This window comes from Eleginops maclovinus, chromosome 16 (genome assembly GCF_036324505.1).
Source record: "Eleginops maclovinus isolate JMC-PN-2008 ecotype Puerto Natales chromosome 16, JC_Emac_rtc_rv5, whole genome shotgun sequence".
In the NCBI taxonomy this organism is placed as follows: Eukaryota; Metazoa; Chordata; class Actinopteri; order Perciformes; family Eleginopidae; genus Eleginops; species Eleginops maclovinus.
Window position 1 is genome coordinate 7410567 of NC_086364.1, and position 13806 is coordinate 7424372.

The 13806-nt window shown below is 40.3% G+C and overlaps 1 protein-coding gene across 1 annotated transcript; it reads right to left on the minus strand.

Annotated features, from left to right (window-relative positions):
• Positions 1-579: 579 nt before the first annotated feature.
• On the minus strand, positions 580-11955 carry gpr146 (G protein-coupled receptor 146). The gene is made up of 2 exons (XM_063904971.1): positions 11664-11955; positions 580-5240 (listed from the first exon to the last, which is right to left on the minus strand). The coding sequence occupies exon 2, from the start codon at positions 5203-5205 to the stop codon at positions 4204-4206; it is 1002 nt and encodes a 333-aa protein (XP_063761041.1). The 5' UTR covers positions 5206-5240; positions 11664-11955; the 3' UTR covers positions 580-4203.
• Positions 11956-13806: the final 1851 nt, after the last annotated feature.

Genomic DNA, 13806 nt, shown 5'->3' on the forward strand with positions numbered 1-13806 from the left:
AGTGGACAACCATTTTTGTAGCCTGAAGTTTGGCATTTTGGTCGTTGCCATCTTGTTTATTGCAAACAAAACTCAATGACACACGAGAGGGTGGAGCAAAGTACAACTTAACACTGAAAAATAAAAATGTAAAGCCTTAAAAATGTTGCAATTCACTTTTATGAACTGTTAAAGGGCTAAGGTTTTAAGACCAAACCCAAGAGTGCCCTGAAAATGCCTTGTTACTGAGCTGTCATTCACAAGGTAGCCCCGCCCTAAAGCATATGCTACGTATTAACTACTATTCTCTAAAAATGGGACCATAAATTATGAATTGAACATTATGCTGTATTGAACTACCTTTTGAGGTCATACACTCGCCAAGAAAATCTTTGCTAGGATAGTAAATCAATTAAAAAGCAGTAGATCATTCTCTCATAGACTTCTATACAATCTGAGTTCTTTTAGCTATCAGTGGATTATTAGAGAACATGCATTTTTAAGACACTTTCCCATAGGATAAGGTTGCCAACAGACAGATGTTTCAGCAGACTTTCATCACCCTGTTGCTTTTAAATAAAAAAAAAGGAGTGATATTGATGTTAGTTTATTGTTTAATCAGTCTTTGACTCAGTTGACAATAGAGTAGATTACTTAAAGAATCTAAATATATCTCTCAGAAAATAAAACTGTGTTTTGGAAAGAGCATGGTATCTTCCTGTAAATCTCTCACATACAATATATACACATTATTTTGTATTATACATTATACACTTGCATACAGTCACAAAAAGCATTACATCTGAAAAAGTGGATTCATCTGGATTCTTGAGGTTTTGCCGTTCAAATAGCTGAAATGCATCTGCATACATTCGACACACGAGATCTTTGAGGGTGTTTTTACACTTCTGGTCTCTTGAGCAATTTAACTGAGCGCAGTGATTATTATTCAAATGTCTTCCTCCTGATGTGAGATTATGGCCCCTCTGGAATAATAAACCAGACTCAGACTCGAGCAGTAATCTGAGTTGGGTGTGATTTTGGGCTCGATATTTATTTTCCAGTTGTGTGCATCGTGCAGTCAGTCCATTTTTGGTGATTGCTGATTATTACGTCTGCTAAGAACGTTTGTTTAATGTCCCGTCTCTTACTTAGCAAGATACTTATAAAAGAGAACTTCAGATTTAGATGGCACATGCACATATCAACTCGTGGTGGTGTGTAAAGGCAACATGGTAATGCTAGATGGTCATAATCAATCGGAATCAGAATACTTTATTTATTTAGCTTCATGTAGTTTGATGCACATTTTATGATAAAATAAATGTGTTTTTTCCTAGTTGTTGTTTTTTCTTCTTTGAGATGTTGACACTTTAGCATTGTTTATTTCTTCTTTTTATTTTCTAATTATTTTCTATGCCTTGTATTGTTTGGTGCTGCTGCTACACAGAAATGTCCCACTTTGGGAAGTCATTCTTATCTTATCTTAGTTGGATGTCTAATTGAAAATAAAGTAGGTTAAAACCAGATTAATTGCAACAAAATACCAGTTGGAACATCAAATGTCACACTGACCATAAAATCTTTTTAGGATCTTTTGTTCAAATAATAGTTGGGGTTTTAATTATTGCATCTCTAACAGAAATGCACCAAATCTGGGCTGAAAATGAACACCAATTTAACAAATTCTGCTTCAATCCCTCCATGAGACATTCATAAGCTTTGATTCATCCCGCTTATCATCTGACCGTGTGCTACTGTTTGCCTTACAATCCCAAATGCAATAGGACTTTGATCTGACTTTCAAATAATGAGTAACCGTGTCACGATCCGCACAACTTTTTTCTTTATGGGGCGCCACATGTTGCAGCATATAACGTAAACACACACCTCAGCTGAAACAGTTCTTCTCGCTGATTGATTGCAGGAACTCGTAACAAAAGTGGGGCTCTACTGCAAAAAATGAAAATGTTTGACACCATTTCATACCCCAATGTGGAGAAACATATCACTAGGTGTTAAAAAATGTGTGATGCCAAAAACACGTTTGATGGAGAACATTTAAACTGTCTACAAATATAAATGATTGTTATTTATTTTTGCATTTTAGTGAAAAAGATGTCTTCAAGTGATAGTCCCACATCGCTGTTCACAGGAGAATTCATAAACTGGCCAGTAACGCAGTGATTCAACAGACCTCAAAAATAAGTTTTCAAATATTCTTTTTAATTTAAAACTGGTGTCCGGTCTGTCAACGTTTAGCTTATTGGCAGGCATGAAAGCAAGAAGCGGCTTTAAGGGGAAACAAGTGCAGATTACCTCACTGGAGCAGCGTTGCAGTTCAAAATCTGCGTCACACACACTGTTTGCAGGTGCTTGACAGGCGGGTCATTTCAAATATGTGGAGGTTTTGAAATGTGAACTAGTCAGGCCTCATATTTCCACTGGACAAAACCTTCCACACACTCTCACAATGCGGGGAATGTACATGCCTCCTCCTCAGGGCCGTCTCTGTGACCCTGTGGGGACTACACGATTTGGGGCTTCCATGCATAACTTTTTAACCAATCACACACTGCCTGGACTGAGGCTCTGTGCACACACTGATATTTGTAATGAGTTGATTTGAGCTGCTTATGCTTGACAGGTGATGTGATTTCAGCAGAGACCACACGAGGTATACCGGTTATGACTGAACCCTGAATATGAGCGTTGTGTAATGTAATGTAATTCTGTGATTGGGATGTATATTAATTCATCTTTTGATAATTCTTTATGCAAAACACAAACGTTTACCTGTAAAGTTAATTTATAAAAATGAAATAAATTACAAGAAGTTGCATGTAGCTCCTGGTGTCGAGAATAGCTTTTGAAATGAAGAGACCATCAATGTTGTACACTACCTTTAAAAATGTGAAGATTATTTGCTCTGATTACGAGGATCACACGTTCTAGATTAAGATAAATCAAGCCCTGGAAATTCAGAACTGTCATCTTGTTCAAGTGGACAAGGCTTTTAGTTTGAGGGCGACAACACAGAGGTTCACTGGCAGCACAAAACATGGGGTTTGCCATGTTGACACCCAATCACAATCAAATTAACATTTTATAACTTAGAGGTTCTGCTTGTGAGTCAGGAGAAGCATGGTGAATTATTGATTCATTATTCCTGTTGGGACTTCAATTGTATATAATTATTGCAAGCCTCTTTAACATTTAATCAGGTATTAGCAATCGTTTGTGTCAACAGTTAGCATTTCAAGCTAACATATCCTTGATGTTTTTTTAAGTTATTTTAATCTACATTTTTTTCAATCTCAATAGTCAAAATTGTATACCTTGATATCAACAATTAATTTCATACGAGTGGGAATTTTGGTTTAGAAAACTCTAACTTTTTTACCATTGACTTCCACTCAAACTCAAATACATATATTTAATTTAATTCCTTTTAAAATTATTAATCATTAATTCATTTTGATCAATTTTCACGTGTTATAATTCCAAGTCGACATATCCAGAATGCACTTTTGATGAGCCTAAGCATTATCTAGAACTCAATTCTCACTTTGCAAACTGTTAAATTGATATTAACAACAAAACTCATTTTAAATGTTATTTGAAGATATCTTGATCATTGTAATTTGTAACATGTCAAAACTGCTTTACAGATATCTGTAGTACATATTAAAACTAGTCAACATGACATTTGACATGTGGAAATGTCACTTCCACTGGTAAAAACTGAATTGCTACTCTGAAAGCAAGGCTGATTAAATGTTAAAGGGCATGTCATATCCTGCTAGCATAATGTGACTCAGTGAACGCAGTGAAATCAGGAATAGGTCAAACTTGTTCTCAGAATGTTAATAACAGCCGATGACCGAGTGTTTGCCTGCATGTGTGAAAATTGGAGAAAACACCTGTGGTTTGCCTATTTACCGCCCTCAAACTAGAAGCTCGAGTGTCTTAGCGGAGAGTTTCACTCAGTGACAGAAAATAACAGCACTTAGTGGTTCTTGCTTTGTCCGTCCTCTCCCTGCAGAGCTGAGCGGATCAGGTTTTGGAAGGTGACAGGAAATTCTACAGTCAGCGAGGGAGCTCCATCAGATACTGGCTCCTTTGAGGGGTGGGGGAGGGGGGGGGGAATAAGTGCCGGCTATGCCAAGAGCTTGAATAAGTGGGAGTTAGAAGGCGTGGGTAACAGTCTCCCAGGAGGGGGTCTCACGTCACCACTCGCTGCACTGTGGAGCGTTCAGGCGGGCAGGACTGGTGTCTGCAGTGCAGCCTCCGGAGCAGCCGCTGAAGCTTGTTCGAAAAGTTTTTGTTCATCTGTCGGTACATGAGAGGCATGGCGAAGCTGCTGGAGAACGCCAGCAGTTTGGACACGCACCTCAAGAAGTTATACGTGGGTAAGTAATGTGTGTTGCTAAGGTTCCCCGGCGCTCCGGCCACAGTGTGCACCAGCAGCGTCATGTAGTACGGCGTCCACAGCACGAACTGCACACACACCGAGGCCAGCAGCAGTCTGTGGATGGAAGGGTCCAAGCGGGCCGAGTCCTGGTCCAGAGGCGTGGACTCCTTCCTGATGCGCAGGATTAGCACGAAGGCGTAGAGGACAGCCACGGCGGGAACCACGTAGCCGATGAACATCATGATGGCGTCCGCCGCCTCCTTGTTCTGCATTTTGGAGCACTCGACCATCTTGGTGGAGATGTGGTTGCACACGTAGAACAGCAGCGAGGAGAAGCTGGTGAGCACGGCGCCACCCCAGATGAAGCCACACACGTGCTTGGTGTTGTACACGCTGGACATGTACGTGCGAGGCAGCGCCCGCTCTATGTAGTAGTCCAGACTGAGCAGAGTGGTGGAGTACATGATCACCAGGGAGGAGATGTTGAAGAGGATGAGGAGGGTGATGTACACCTCGTTGTTGTACTCCCACACGTGCCAGCGGGTGAAGGTGGAGTTCAGCAGCTCCACGGGCGCCACCAGGTTGAGCACCAGGCCCGCGATGGCCATGTTGACGAAATAAACATCCGGCATGGTCATGGAGACCTTGTTGGAGAGGTTGACCACGATCAGCAGCATGTTGTAGCACAGCCCCAACGGGAAGCACACCAGGAGGTAGATGAGGGAGAACACAGACAGGATGAGGCCGAAGTCCTGGCAGAGCCGGAAGTCCACGCTGGTGTCCGTCTCATTGTAAACCATACAGAGCCACATCGCTCTGACTCAGGGCGCCGCGCTCAACAGATCAACTGCAGACAGAGTTAGGGAGACACAAGTTAGGAACAGAACACATAAATAACGTCAAAGTTGCAAATAATCCAGTAAAAAAAAAAAACTGGCTAATATCTATGCCTGCAAATACTCTTAATGACTTGAGAGATAGTCAAATCGTAATATTTTACGATACAAGTGCAAATATAGACATGTGAACAGGCCATTTGAGCCTATTTGAATGTTAGAAAAGGACACAGCTGATATGCAGAGCCTTGACTAGCACTCCTGTACAGTAGCTCTACATTAGATCAGCGTTTCCAAGCTCTGAAACATTTTTAATCACTCATAGCACTTGGTATTAACACCAAATGGAAAAACAGCAATGCAATAGTTGTGAGGGTTTTTTTATGCATAGAACTCGAGTAATCCGACAGTCATAATCAAGTATTATAACTGTCAGAATAAGTATAAACTGTCAGAATAAGTGAAAACTGTCGGAGGTGATGTCTACAAATGTCTTATTTGTCAGTCGAAACTCAAAGATAGTCACTTGAATAAAACATAAACCAGGGGAGAGCAGGAAATCGCCACATTTGAGATCTTTTTCTGACAGATATGCAAGACAACGTACTAAAACGAATTTTAGACTATCAAAAAATGGGACAAATCTTTTCTTGCTATTGCAGCTGTAGTAATATTGACACAAATAATATGGTGAACTACCAATAAAAAACACCAGAACTTTCATTTAGTATTTCATTTGAATTCAAAGAACAGCATTTCATTTCCGTGTGTGAGACCAAAGTAAGTTCAGAACATTATACCCTGTATATTATCACTGTATTAAGACCCTGTGACGAAAGGAAATTAAAGCAACACCACAATTATAAAACACCCAAAATCACATCGTAATTCACGTGAGCTTATGTGGACATGCGTTTTATGCATTATGGCTATGTTTTATGTGCCGCTCTGTGTGTGTGTGTTCCATGTTTGGCTTGGCTGCAATAAAAAAAGTAACCAGTTTAAGCTGAGAGTTGAAAATCCCTGCGGACATTACTCACTTATTGTGTTGAGTTATATCACTGCAGGCAAACTCTCGGTTGCTGGCAGTGGCTGTAGTTTTTCACTGCATCCGACTGGCGGAGTACAAACGCCTCACAATATGTTTTCGTTTGCTAGCTGAGCCTTTCGAAACCCACACGCTTTCCTCTTTCAGAACTGCACCGGGGCAGAGCAAGTGTTTGTCGCCTCAGCAAGCCTTTCCTGTCTCTCTCTCTATCACTGTCACATGTGGGGGCCTTCCTGTGTGCAGGCCTTGTGCTTTTCACATGCTCAAGCAGCCGGGACAAAGGCAAAATAAACACTTTTCTTGCACTTTAGTCACTGCGCCAGAGGAGGGAAGTAATTAGGTACATTTACTCAAGTACTGTATTTAAGTATCATTTTTAGATACTTCTACTTGAGTATTTTCATTTTATGCTACTTTGTACTTCTACTCCACTACAATTCAGAGGTAAATCATGTACTTTTACTCTCCTACATTTATGAAATACCTTTAGTTACTGGGCAGATTTGGATTGATGATGTGAAATATATTAAACACTTAAATTACGCTGTGATGGGTAGATTTATAAAGAGTGAAATGTGAAGCAGGCTCTGGCGGAGGGTCAGCTAGGATGGAGGTACGGGGTTGGAGTTCAGGGTGAGGTCAGGGAAAATAAGTTGGGAGTGTTTGACAGGGATCTGGACGGGCCTGCGGGATCTGAACAGGTTGTGTAATGCCGCGTTGCATAATTAACTCAGGTCACTTTAAGTGAATAATTCAAACAGCTTTAGTGGAGGAAACGGAAGATCACAGGGCTCATCTCAGTTCAGTGTTTTATTTCCTTATCTATAGACAATTTAGCAGTTGTTGTTTCCACATGTTTGGCTTCAGTCCCGAAGCTGCTTTAAAGAAAAAGGGAAAAATAAAAAGCATTGATCGGAAAAAATAAAACATATCATAACAGAATTTCCCGAGAACCTCTCCTTTGAAAATTTCCTGAAAGTGCGGAAGGCAGTTTTGTTTTCACAGAGGATGAGTAACAGTGCCAGGAAAGAGGAAACATTCTTCCCTTCTCTTACGTAACACCACTACTCAGGAGCCTCACACACAGACGCACACACACCAGGTCCCTCCTCTATACTAGTCCAATTGGCTGTAATGCAGACTATCACAGAGGCTTGGGCTCAGAGCTGGACGGGATCAGGAGGAGGGAAGTGTAGAGTTACTCTTTACAAAACAACCTGTCCTCACTGAGACAGGAGCCCTGGTCAGATGTCTTGTAAACACGGCTCTCTAACATAAGCAGCTAGGTGACTCATTTACTAAAAACAGACTTTAACACAACAACATAATCAGCTATGGTGCTGTCACATAGATTATGTGCTTCTCTGTAAATTGGAAGACGTTTGTTTATCTTTTACTGCTTTAACATCCTCTTATCACTTAAGGAGAAAATGACTTAAGAGTAGTTGGTGATTATTAAAGAGAGCATTGAGGCCGGTTGTCCCCTTTCATTAGCACCTGCTGTGTATGAACGGTTTAGCCACCCTTTCATTAGCACATTGGCTCACACTACTACTTCTAAGAGCTTCCTTACACTCTGGGTAAAGACAGTGTTAGCCTATAAGACCTGTAGGGTTCTAAATACTATAGTAGGAATAGGCGAAAAGAATCCAGGAAGCTTCTCAAATAGATTTAACAGCATTTATTAATACAATGGTTAGTGGCGACGGGGCGGGTCTTCGGCGCATCCGACTTCTTCTGTCGCTCTCTCATAATGTAACCATATCACGTCTCTCATAATGTTTGTTACACAGTTCATCTGATATTCGTTGGGAATATTACATAATTAAACACATATTGATAGTTGATATCATAGCGTCGATGAGTGGTAGTTGGAGGCGGTGTGTTAGTATGGAACTGCACGGGTCACTCTCCATATACTCCCAAACACATTATGCTATTAGCTACATGCTACAGTGAAGCTACAAACAATAACATCCCGTATACGGAACTCCAAGATGTCATCCACCATCCGATACATTGGACAACAGTGAATTATGTCCTTTAATGTTCCTGGAAATATATTGATTTATTCTCACAGACCTTGACGATGACAAAGCGAATGTGAAATAAAGATGAATTCTCACGCTATGACATTTAAATTGTGAAGTGGACTGGTAAACTCACAACTGAAACCTTGGAATTTCCTACGTTCACCTACTCAAAGAGAAATGTGACATAGTGAGCACATTTCACAAGGAGTCCACTCTTTAAAACCTCTCAAGGAATATGCAATAATAAGGTTATCAGTTACGTTGTAAAGACTTTATTCATCATTAAGAAGCATTTATAAACCACTTCTAACATAGTTTTCATACATCAACACAGGCTCACTATTTGGCAAGATGACTAAGCCTTTTATTGGCTACCTAAAGTTGATTCTCATCCCCATCCATCCTGATGTTTTGTTTATCTCTTGTCTTATAAAGAGTATTAATGACTTAGAAAGTGTTCACAACCTAATTAATAAATGAGTTACAAACGATTCGTAAACGCTTTATAAGAGTAGTCTTATTGTAAATAGGTACCGATGAATTCTAACGCTATGACATTTAAATTGCGCAGTGGACTGGTAAACTGAAAACTGAAACCTTGGAATTTCCAACGTTCACCTACTCAAAGTGAAATGTGACATAGAGTGCACATATTTCACAAGGATTCCACTCTTTAAATCCTCTCAAGGAATATGTAATAAGGTAGTGGCACCTTAAGAGAGAACAAAATGCTTGTTGTTGTTGTTATTATAGCCCACACTAATCAATATTTTAAATAAAAGCATATTAAACTTGTGAACAACCACTGCTAGCTTTGCTGTGTCTGAATCAAATCCCTCTAAGCAAACATTGTGTTGGTGTTGTCATGCACTTTAGTTCTGCACAGTCGGCCAGCAGCAGCCCATGATAATAAAACCTCTAGTTTTCCACTCCACTGAGAGGAGCGAAGTGAAGGAAGAAAGTCTCCTCCTACTCATATAGTAAGAGCTGTGTGTGTTTGAATTCAGAGTGATGAGGTCCGATTTGAAGCTCATGCTAGATTCTGCCACCACTACAGATGGGAGTAATGTTAAACAGGGTTTAGTTAAGGTCACGCTGTCCAAATACACAGGAACAGGAACTGTGTTCTGCTACTTTTCACAACATGTGTACTTCCTGATAAAAGTTCTCTTAAAGGAATATATGCAATGATTTAAAAATGCATTTTAGTTATTGGAGAATGTATGTAAGGATAAGTTCAGGAGAAGGTGACTGACGCTGCCAAGTAAGAATAGCCTGAGCTCTAGTGAGAGTTCTTGCTGCACGACTTGGACTGCAGTTGTAGACTTGGTTAAGCCCCTTCTGAACTTTTCGCCTCAGTCCATGTCAAAAGTGGTTAAGTTAAATATTCCCAGAGGAGTGTAGGGGGGGTGTGCTTCAGCGCGCTTCAAGCCCCTCCAAACATGATCTGGTAAGAGCGACGCCCACGTGCTTGACGTCTGAGCATTTTGAAGGCCAGATATCGCGGGCTGATGAGAGTTAGTGTGACATTCTGGGCCCACACCCCTCATATATCCTTACTGGAATTTACAGGCTCTTCTCAGAAAGTACTGAGTGATGTCACATGATTTGCTTCTTGCATCTGCAGCAGCGTGCAGCGGAGCAGCAACCAAAATACTACAGAAAGAAAAAATAGATGACTCACATTTTGCACATGCAGTGACTGGGCAGCTATGTCAGGAAAACACACGTTTCTTACTAATTTCATAAGTATAATAAGTATCTACACACACAACTGCTAAACTACTTACAATATGAGAGGCCATTAAGATGCCAATTATTCCAGTCCCTAAATCTTTCCAGTTCTAGTGCATTTCTCAACCTTTTATTCTTGGAAAGCAGTCCATTAGGTGAATGCTAATGCTGCATAACATTTTGAAAATGAAAGTCACCAAGGTGTGATTAAAATGCATGACACTGGAATGGTTTTACATAATCTTGAACATTTTTCCAAAATCATCATCTGTCCCCAAGGATTTGAGTCAGAGCGCTGGAATTTAGTTGCAGGAAAGATAACTTAGAAAGGAATTCCTCAAAAACAAATCAGACCTTTAAGCAAACTGATCAAAAAGGTCACTTATCTACCTGTCCACTGCCTGGCTAATCTGTTAATCCAAAAAATATTGACAGGTTTATTGCAGAAAAGGTCCAAAATGTTGACGATTTAATTGACTCGAGGGATTTGTACAATGTCAGAAATATCTTTTGGCAGAAAAGTAATGCTTGATATGAACTTCCAGTGGAAGAAACTCTGGTCAAGCACAGGTCACAGCTTGTCAAGACAGCTTCCTCAGCGTCTTTTTGGCAACATGTTGAACTGTGACAGGCATCAACAAAGTCAGAGTTCAATGGTCAGCACAAAGCAGGCTTACTGCCATTAAGCTACGACCCACACGCCCCACATCCCCTTCGGTCACATGGATGAAGATGACGACAACAAGTGCAAAGCCTAAATCTCAAGAAGCATTTCATTTGGTAAGACTTATCTGATCTGAACCACTTTGTCGGAAAGGAGCGTTAACTTCTCCTCCTGGTTGCCGAATCAAACATGATTAGAAAGTAAGGGTAAACATATCACTAAATAGTCTTCTAAAGCTGATCAAAAAGTCTTGATGTCATTTTCAAAATAAAATGTGTCAAGCTGGGTTAAAAAAATCAGTGAGTAGAATATATTCTATGATTTTGTGAGTATAAGAATATATAATTTGTATAATTTTTCAATTTTTTTTGAGTCTTCTAGTTATAAGCATCACACATTAACTCTCTTGACATCTGATTTGATCTATTCCCAATGACAGATGTCATGTTAACAAGACATAGGCTATTATTCATGCACAGTCTATCTTTAAAGCCACACTTTTTATTGACAGTGAGGTAGCTTTAAACTTCAAGACTTCTGATTAAACTGATAACAACTTTGTTTCCCAGCACCTTGAGAAAACTGATCCCGTGAGAAACACCTTCAGGTTCAAATTTAAACGCGTCGTTAAAACGGTGGAGCTACTACAACCGAACAAGGTGAAGAAAAACAAGCCAGCCTTTCTACCGTGGTGTCTATTTATTATTACGGACATGATGTCTCTCCATCACACTTGACTGCACGGTTCAAAGCGTGCAGAGCTGTCACGGCTCTTACCATTTATTCTACCATTTTCTGCGGCTATTGTTGGCACAGTCAGTCTTCAATCATCGCATCTACTCATCTTCAATAGAGAAAACTCACTTTTCTACCACTGTAAGGTGAATATTCAAGTCAACATAATGTCATTAGTTGGTTGAAATGATAAAAATAAAAAAAACATAGGAAAACTCACCAGAAACGTATATATTTCGCTCGGTGGCAAACCTACGGCGGCATTGGGTTTGGATGTAGCATTTCCACTGGCATTCCTCAGTCGTTTCATTTCTAAAACGCACTTCCAGAAATACTCACTTCGGCTTCCCACGCACTCTTAAAGCCTAGAAAGAACCGTTTTACTGCGTTACGGTGGAGACTGAGTGTGTGTATCAACTTTTCAGACGAGGCTTGTTCTGAAAGGGGGCCGTCCGTTGCAGACTTTACTACTGCAGAGTGCTGCTGAGCCCTACACTGTGTACACACGTGACCCTCCCCCACAGTCTCCTCTCTGCTCTGCTCTACCGTCGCGCGAGGCCCCAATGGACGTTGTCTGCTCTGATTGGACGCTGGGCCAGGAGGTGGGGCGCGAGAGAGACGGAGGGCAACACACACACACCAAACACATATTCAAACCTTCAAGTTGATAAATATACCACAATTTGTTAGAACAGTTTCACTAAAAGTAAGTATTAGTGTCACTTCCTGAGTGATTAGTTTGAATGGTGTGGTGCAGTGGCAATTTGCATCTTTTGCTCAGTTTTTTGTTGTTGTGTTACTACATTATTTGGTGTCTTTAACCTGAACCCAACCCTAACATTAACACTAAAACATTACTAACCTAAAAAGAACAACATTTGAATATCAATGCCATTTGTCAAGGACAAATCCCTGCTTCAGACAATCAATCTTTTGATTTCCTAAAGGTTATCGTGCTTGTCGCATCCTTCATGATGAAAGAAAATTAAACGCATGTTTGAATGCCCAGAGGAAGTATAATGGTGGCTCCAACAATGGACATAATGAGAAAATGTTTTGTAATAAAGCAGACATGTTTTCCCCTTTGGGAATTCATTAATTATGTTAGAATGATGAAATGCCTTTCTGTTGCTCTGATGAATGGAATCTTTAATTAAGCAACAGAAGTTTGCAAAGAAGATTAAGGATTATCATACATTTGCCACAGTTTATAGCACAAATCATAATGCTGACATGGAGAACAGTGTATAGCAAATTATTCAATTAAGTATTAAGCATTTGTGTCTCAATAACAGCTAATTTCACCATGATTTACTCTGATGGACCATAAAGACAATGAGGTAAGTTACTTAATAACTCAGTTGTTTTATTGTTGCAGTGCATAAAGGCTGCAGTGTTTTATGATCAAATATCTGCATATTCATTTTCTGGTTTTAGCTTTGCTGGTTACCCATTCTTCATGGTGCATTTTGTAGAGCCAGTGACACATTGGATTTTAGTCACCCAAATCATTTGTAATAATTTCAAGGTTCTATATTGATAAACTATCATCAAAGCAAAAACGTAATGTCATGTTCAATTTTAATGTTACTAACTTATAAAACCTTATTTGATCATGCTAAGCTCCACGGGTCTGTGATAACATGGCCCCTGCAGCATGGTAACATCAGGTCTTAATCAGGGCTTCACTGTGTACAGATCCATCCTTCAATTTCCTGCTCAGCACCTGAGGGGAAATAGGGATAGAGCAACAAAGCCCTAGAGTGAAACCCTAAAGGGCCACAGTGTGAAAAGAACCTGGAAGCAGATATTTCATTAAAATCTCAACGTCTCGGCGACCCTTCAGCTCTCCTTGCAAGTAATGGAATTAGTTCTAGTCCTGCAATGAAAATGAAAAACATTAGTGAAAGATTTTTGGAATGCACAGCTTCAAAACAGAAGAGCCTTGCCATGGCTAAGTGAGCAAACTCAAGCTTTATAGAGTGTAAAGGAGTGCTGAACATAAGTCTCTTGCACAACTTTGAAAGAACTGAAGCAGAGAAATTGGAATGAAATAATTCAAGAGTATCATATTTCTCTGATCTTATATCAGTACTCGCGCAATGCTGGCCCTGACCATTGTGCTGCCCTAGGCATGATTTTCGCTGGCTTGAAAAGCTATATAGCTATGTGAAAGGCTAGAGGTGGAGCATCTCTAAGTGGTTAATCAATCACAACAGCTAACCAATCAGAGCAGACTGTGTTCTGAGGGTGAAAAGAGGTGCTGCAGCTTAGGCAGTATGAGAAAAATAAAAACCTGTTCGGTACCTTGCTCAAGGGCACCACAGCAGGACCCAGGAGGTGAACTGGGACCTCTCCAAGTA

What these genes read in the sequence shown, in the direction of transcription:
- gpr146 (XM_063904971.1), bottom strand. Translation starts at nt 5,205, where the DNA reads ATGTGGCTCTGTATGGTTTACAATGAGACGGACACCAGCGTGGACTTC.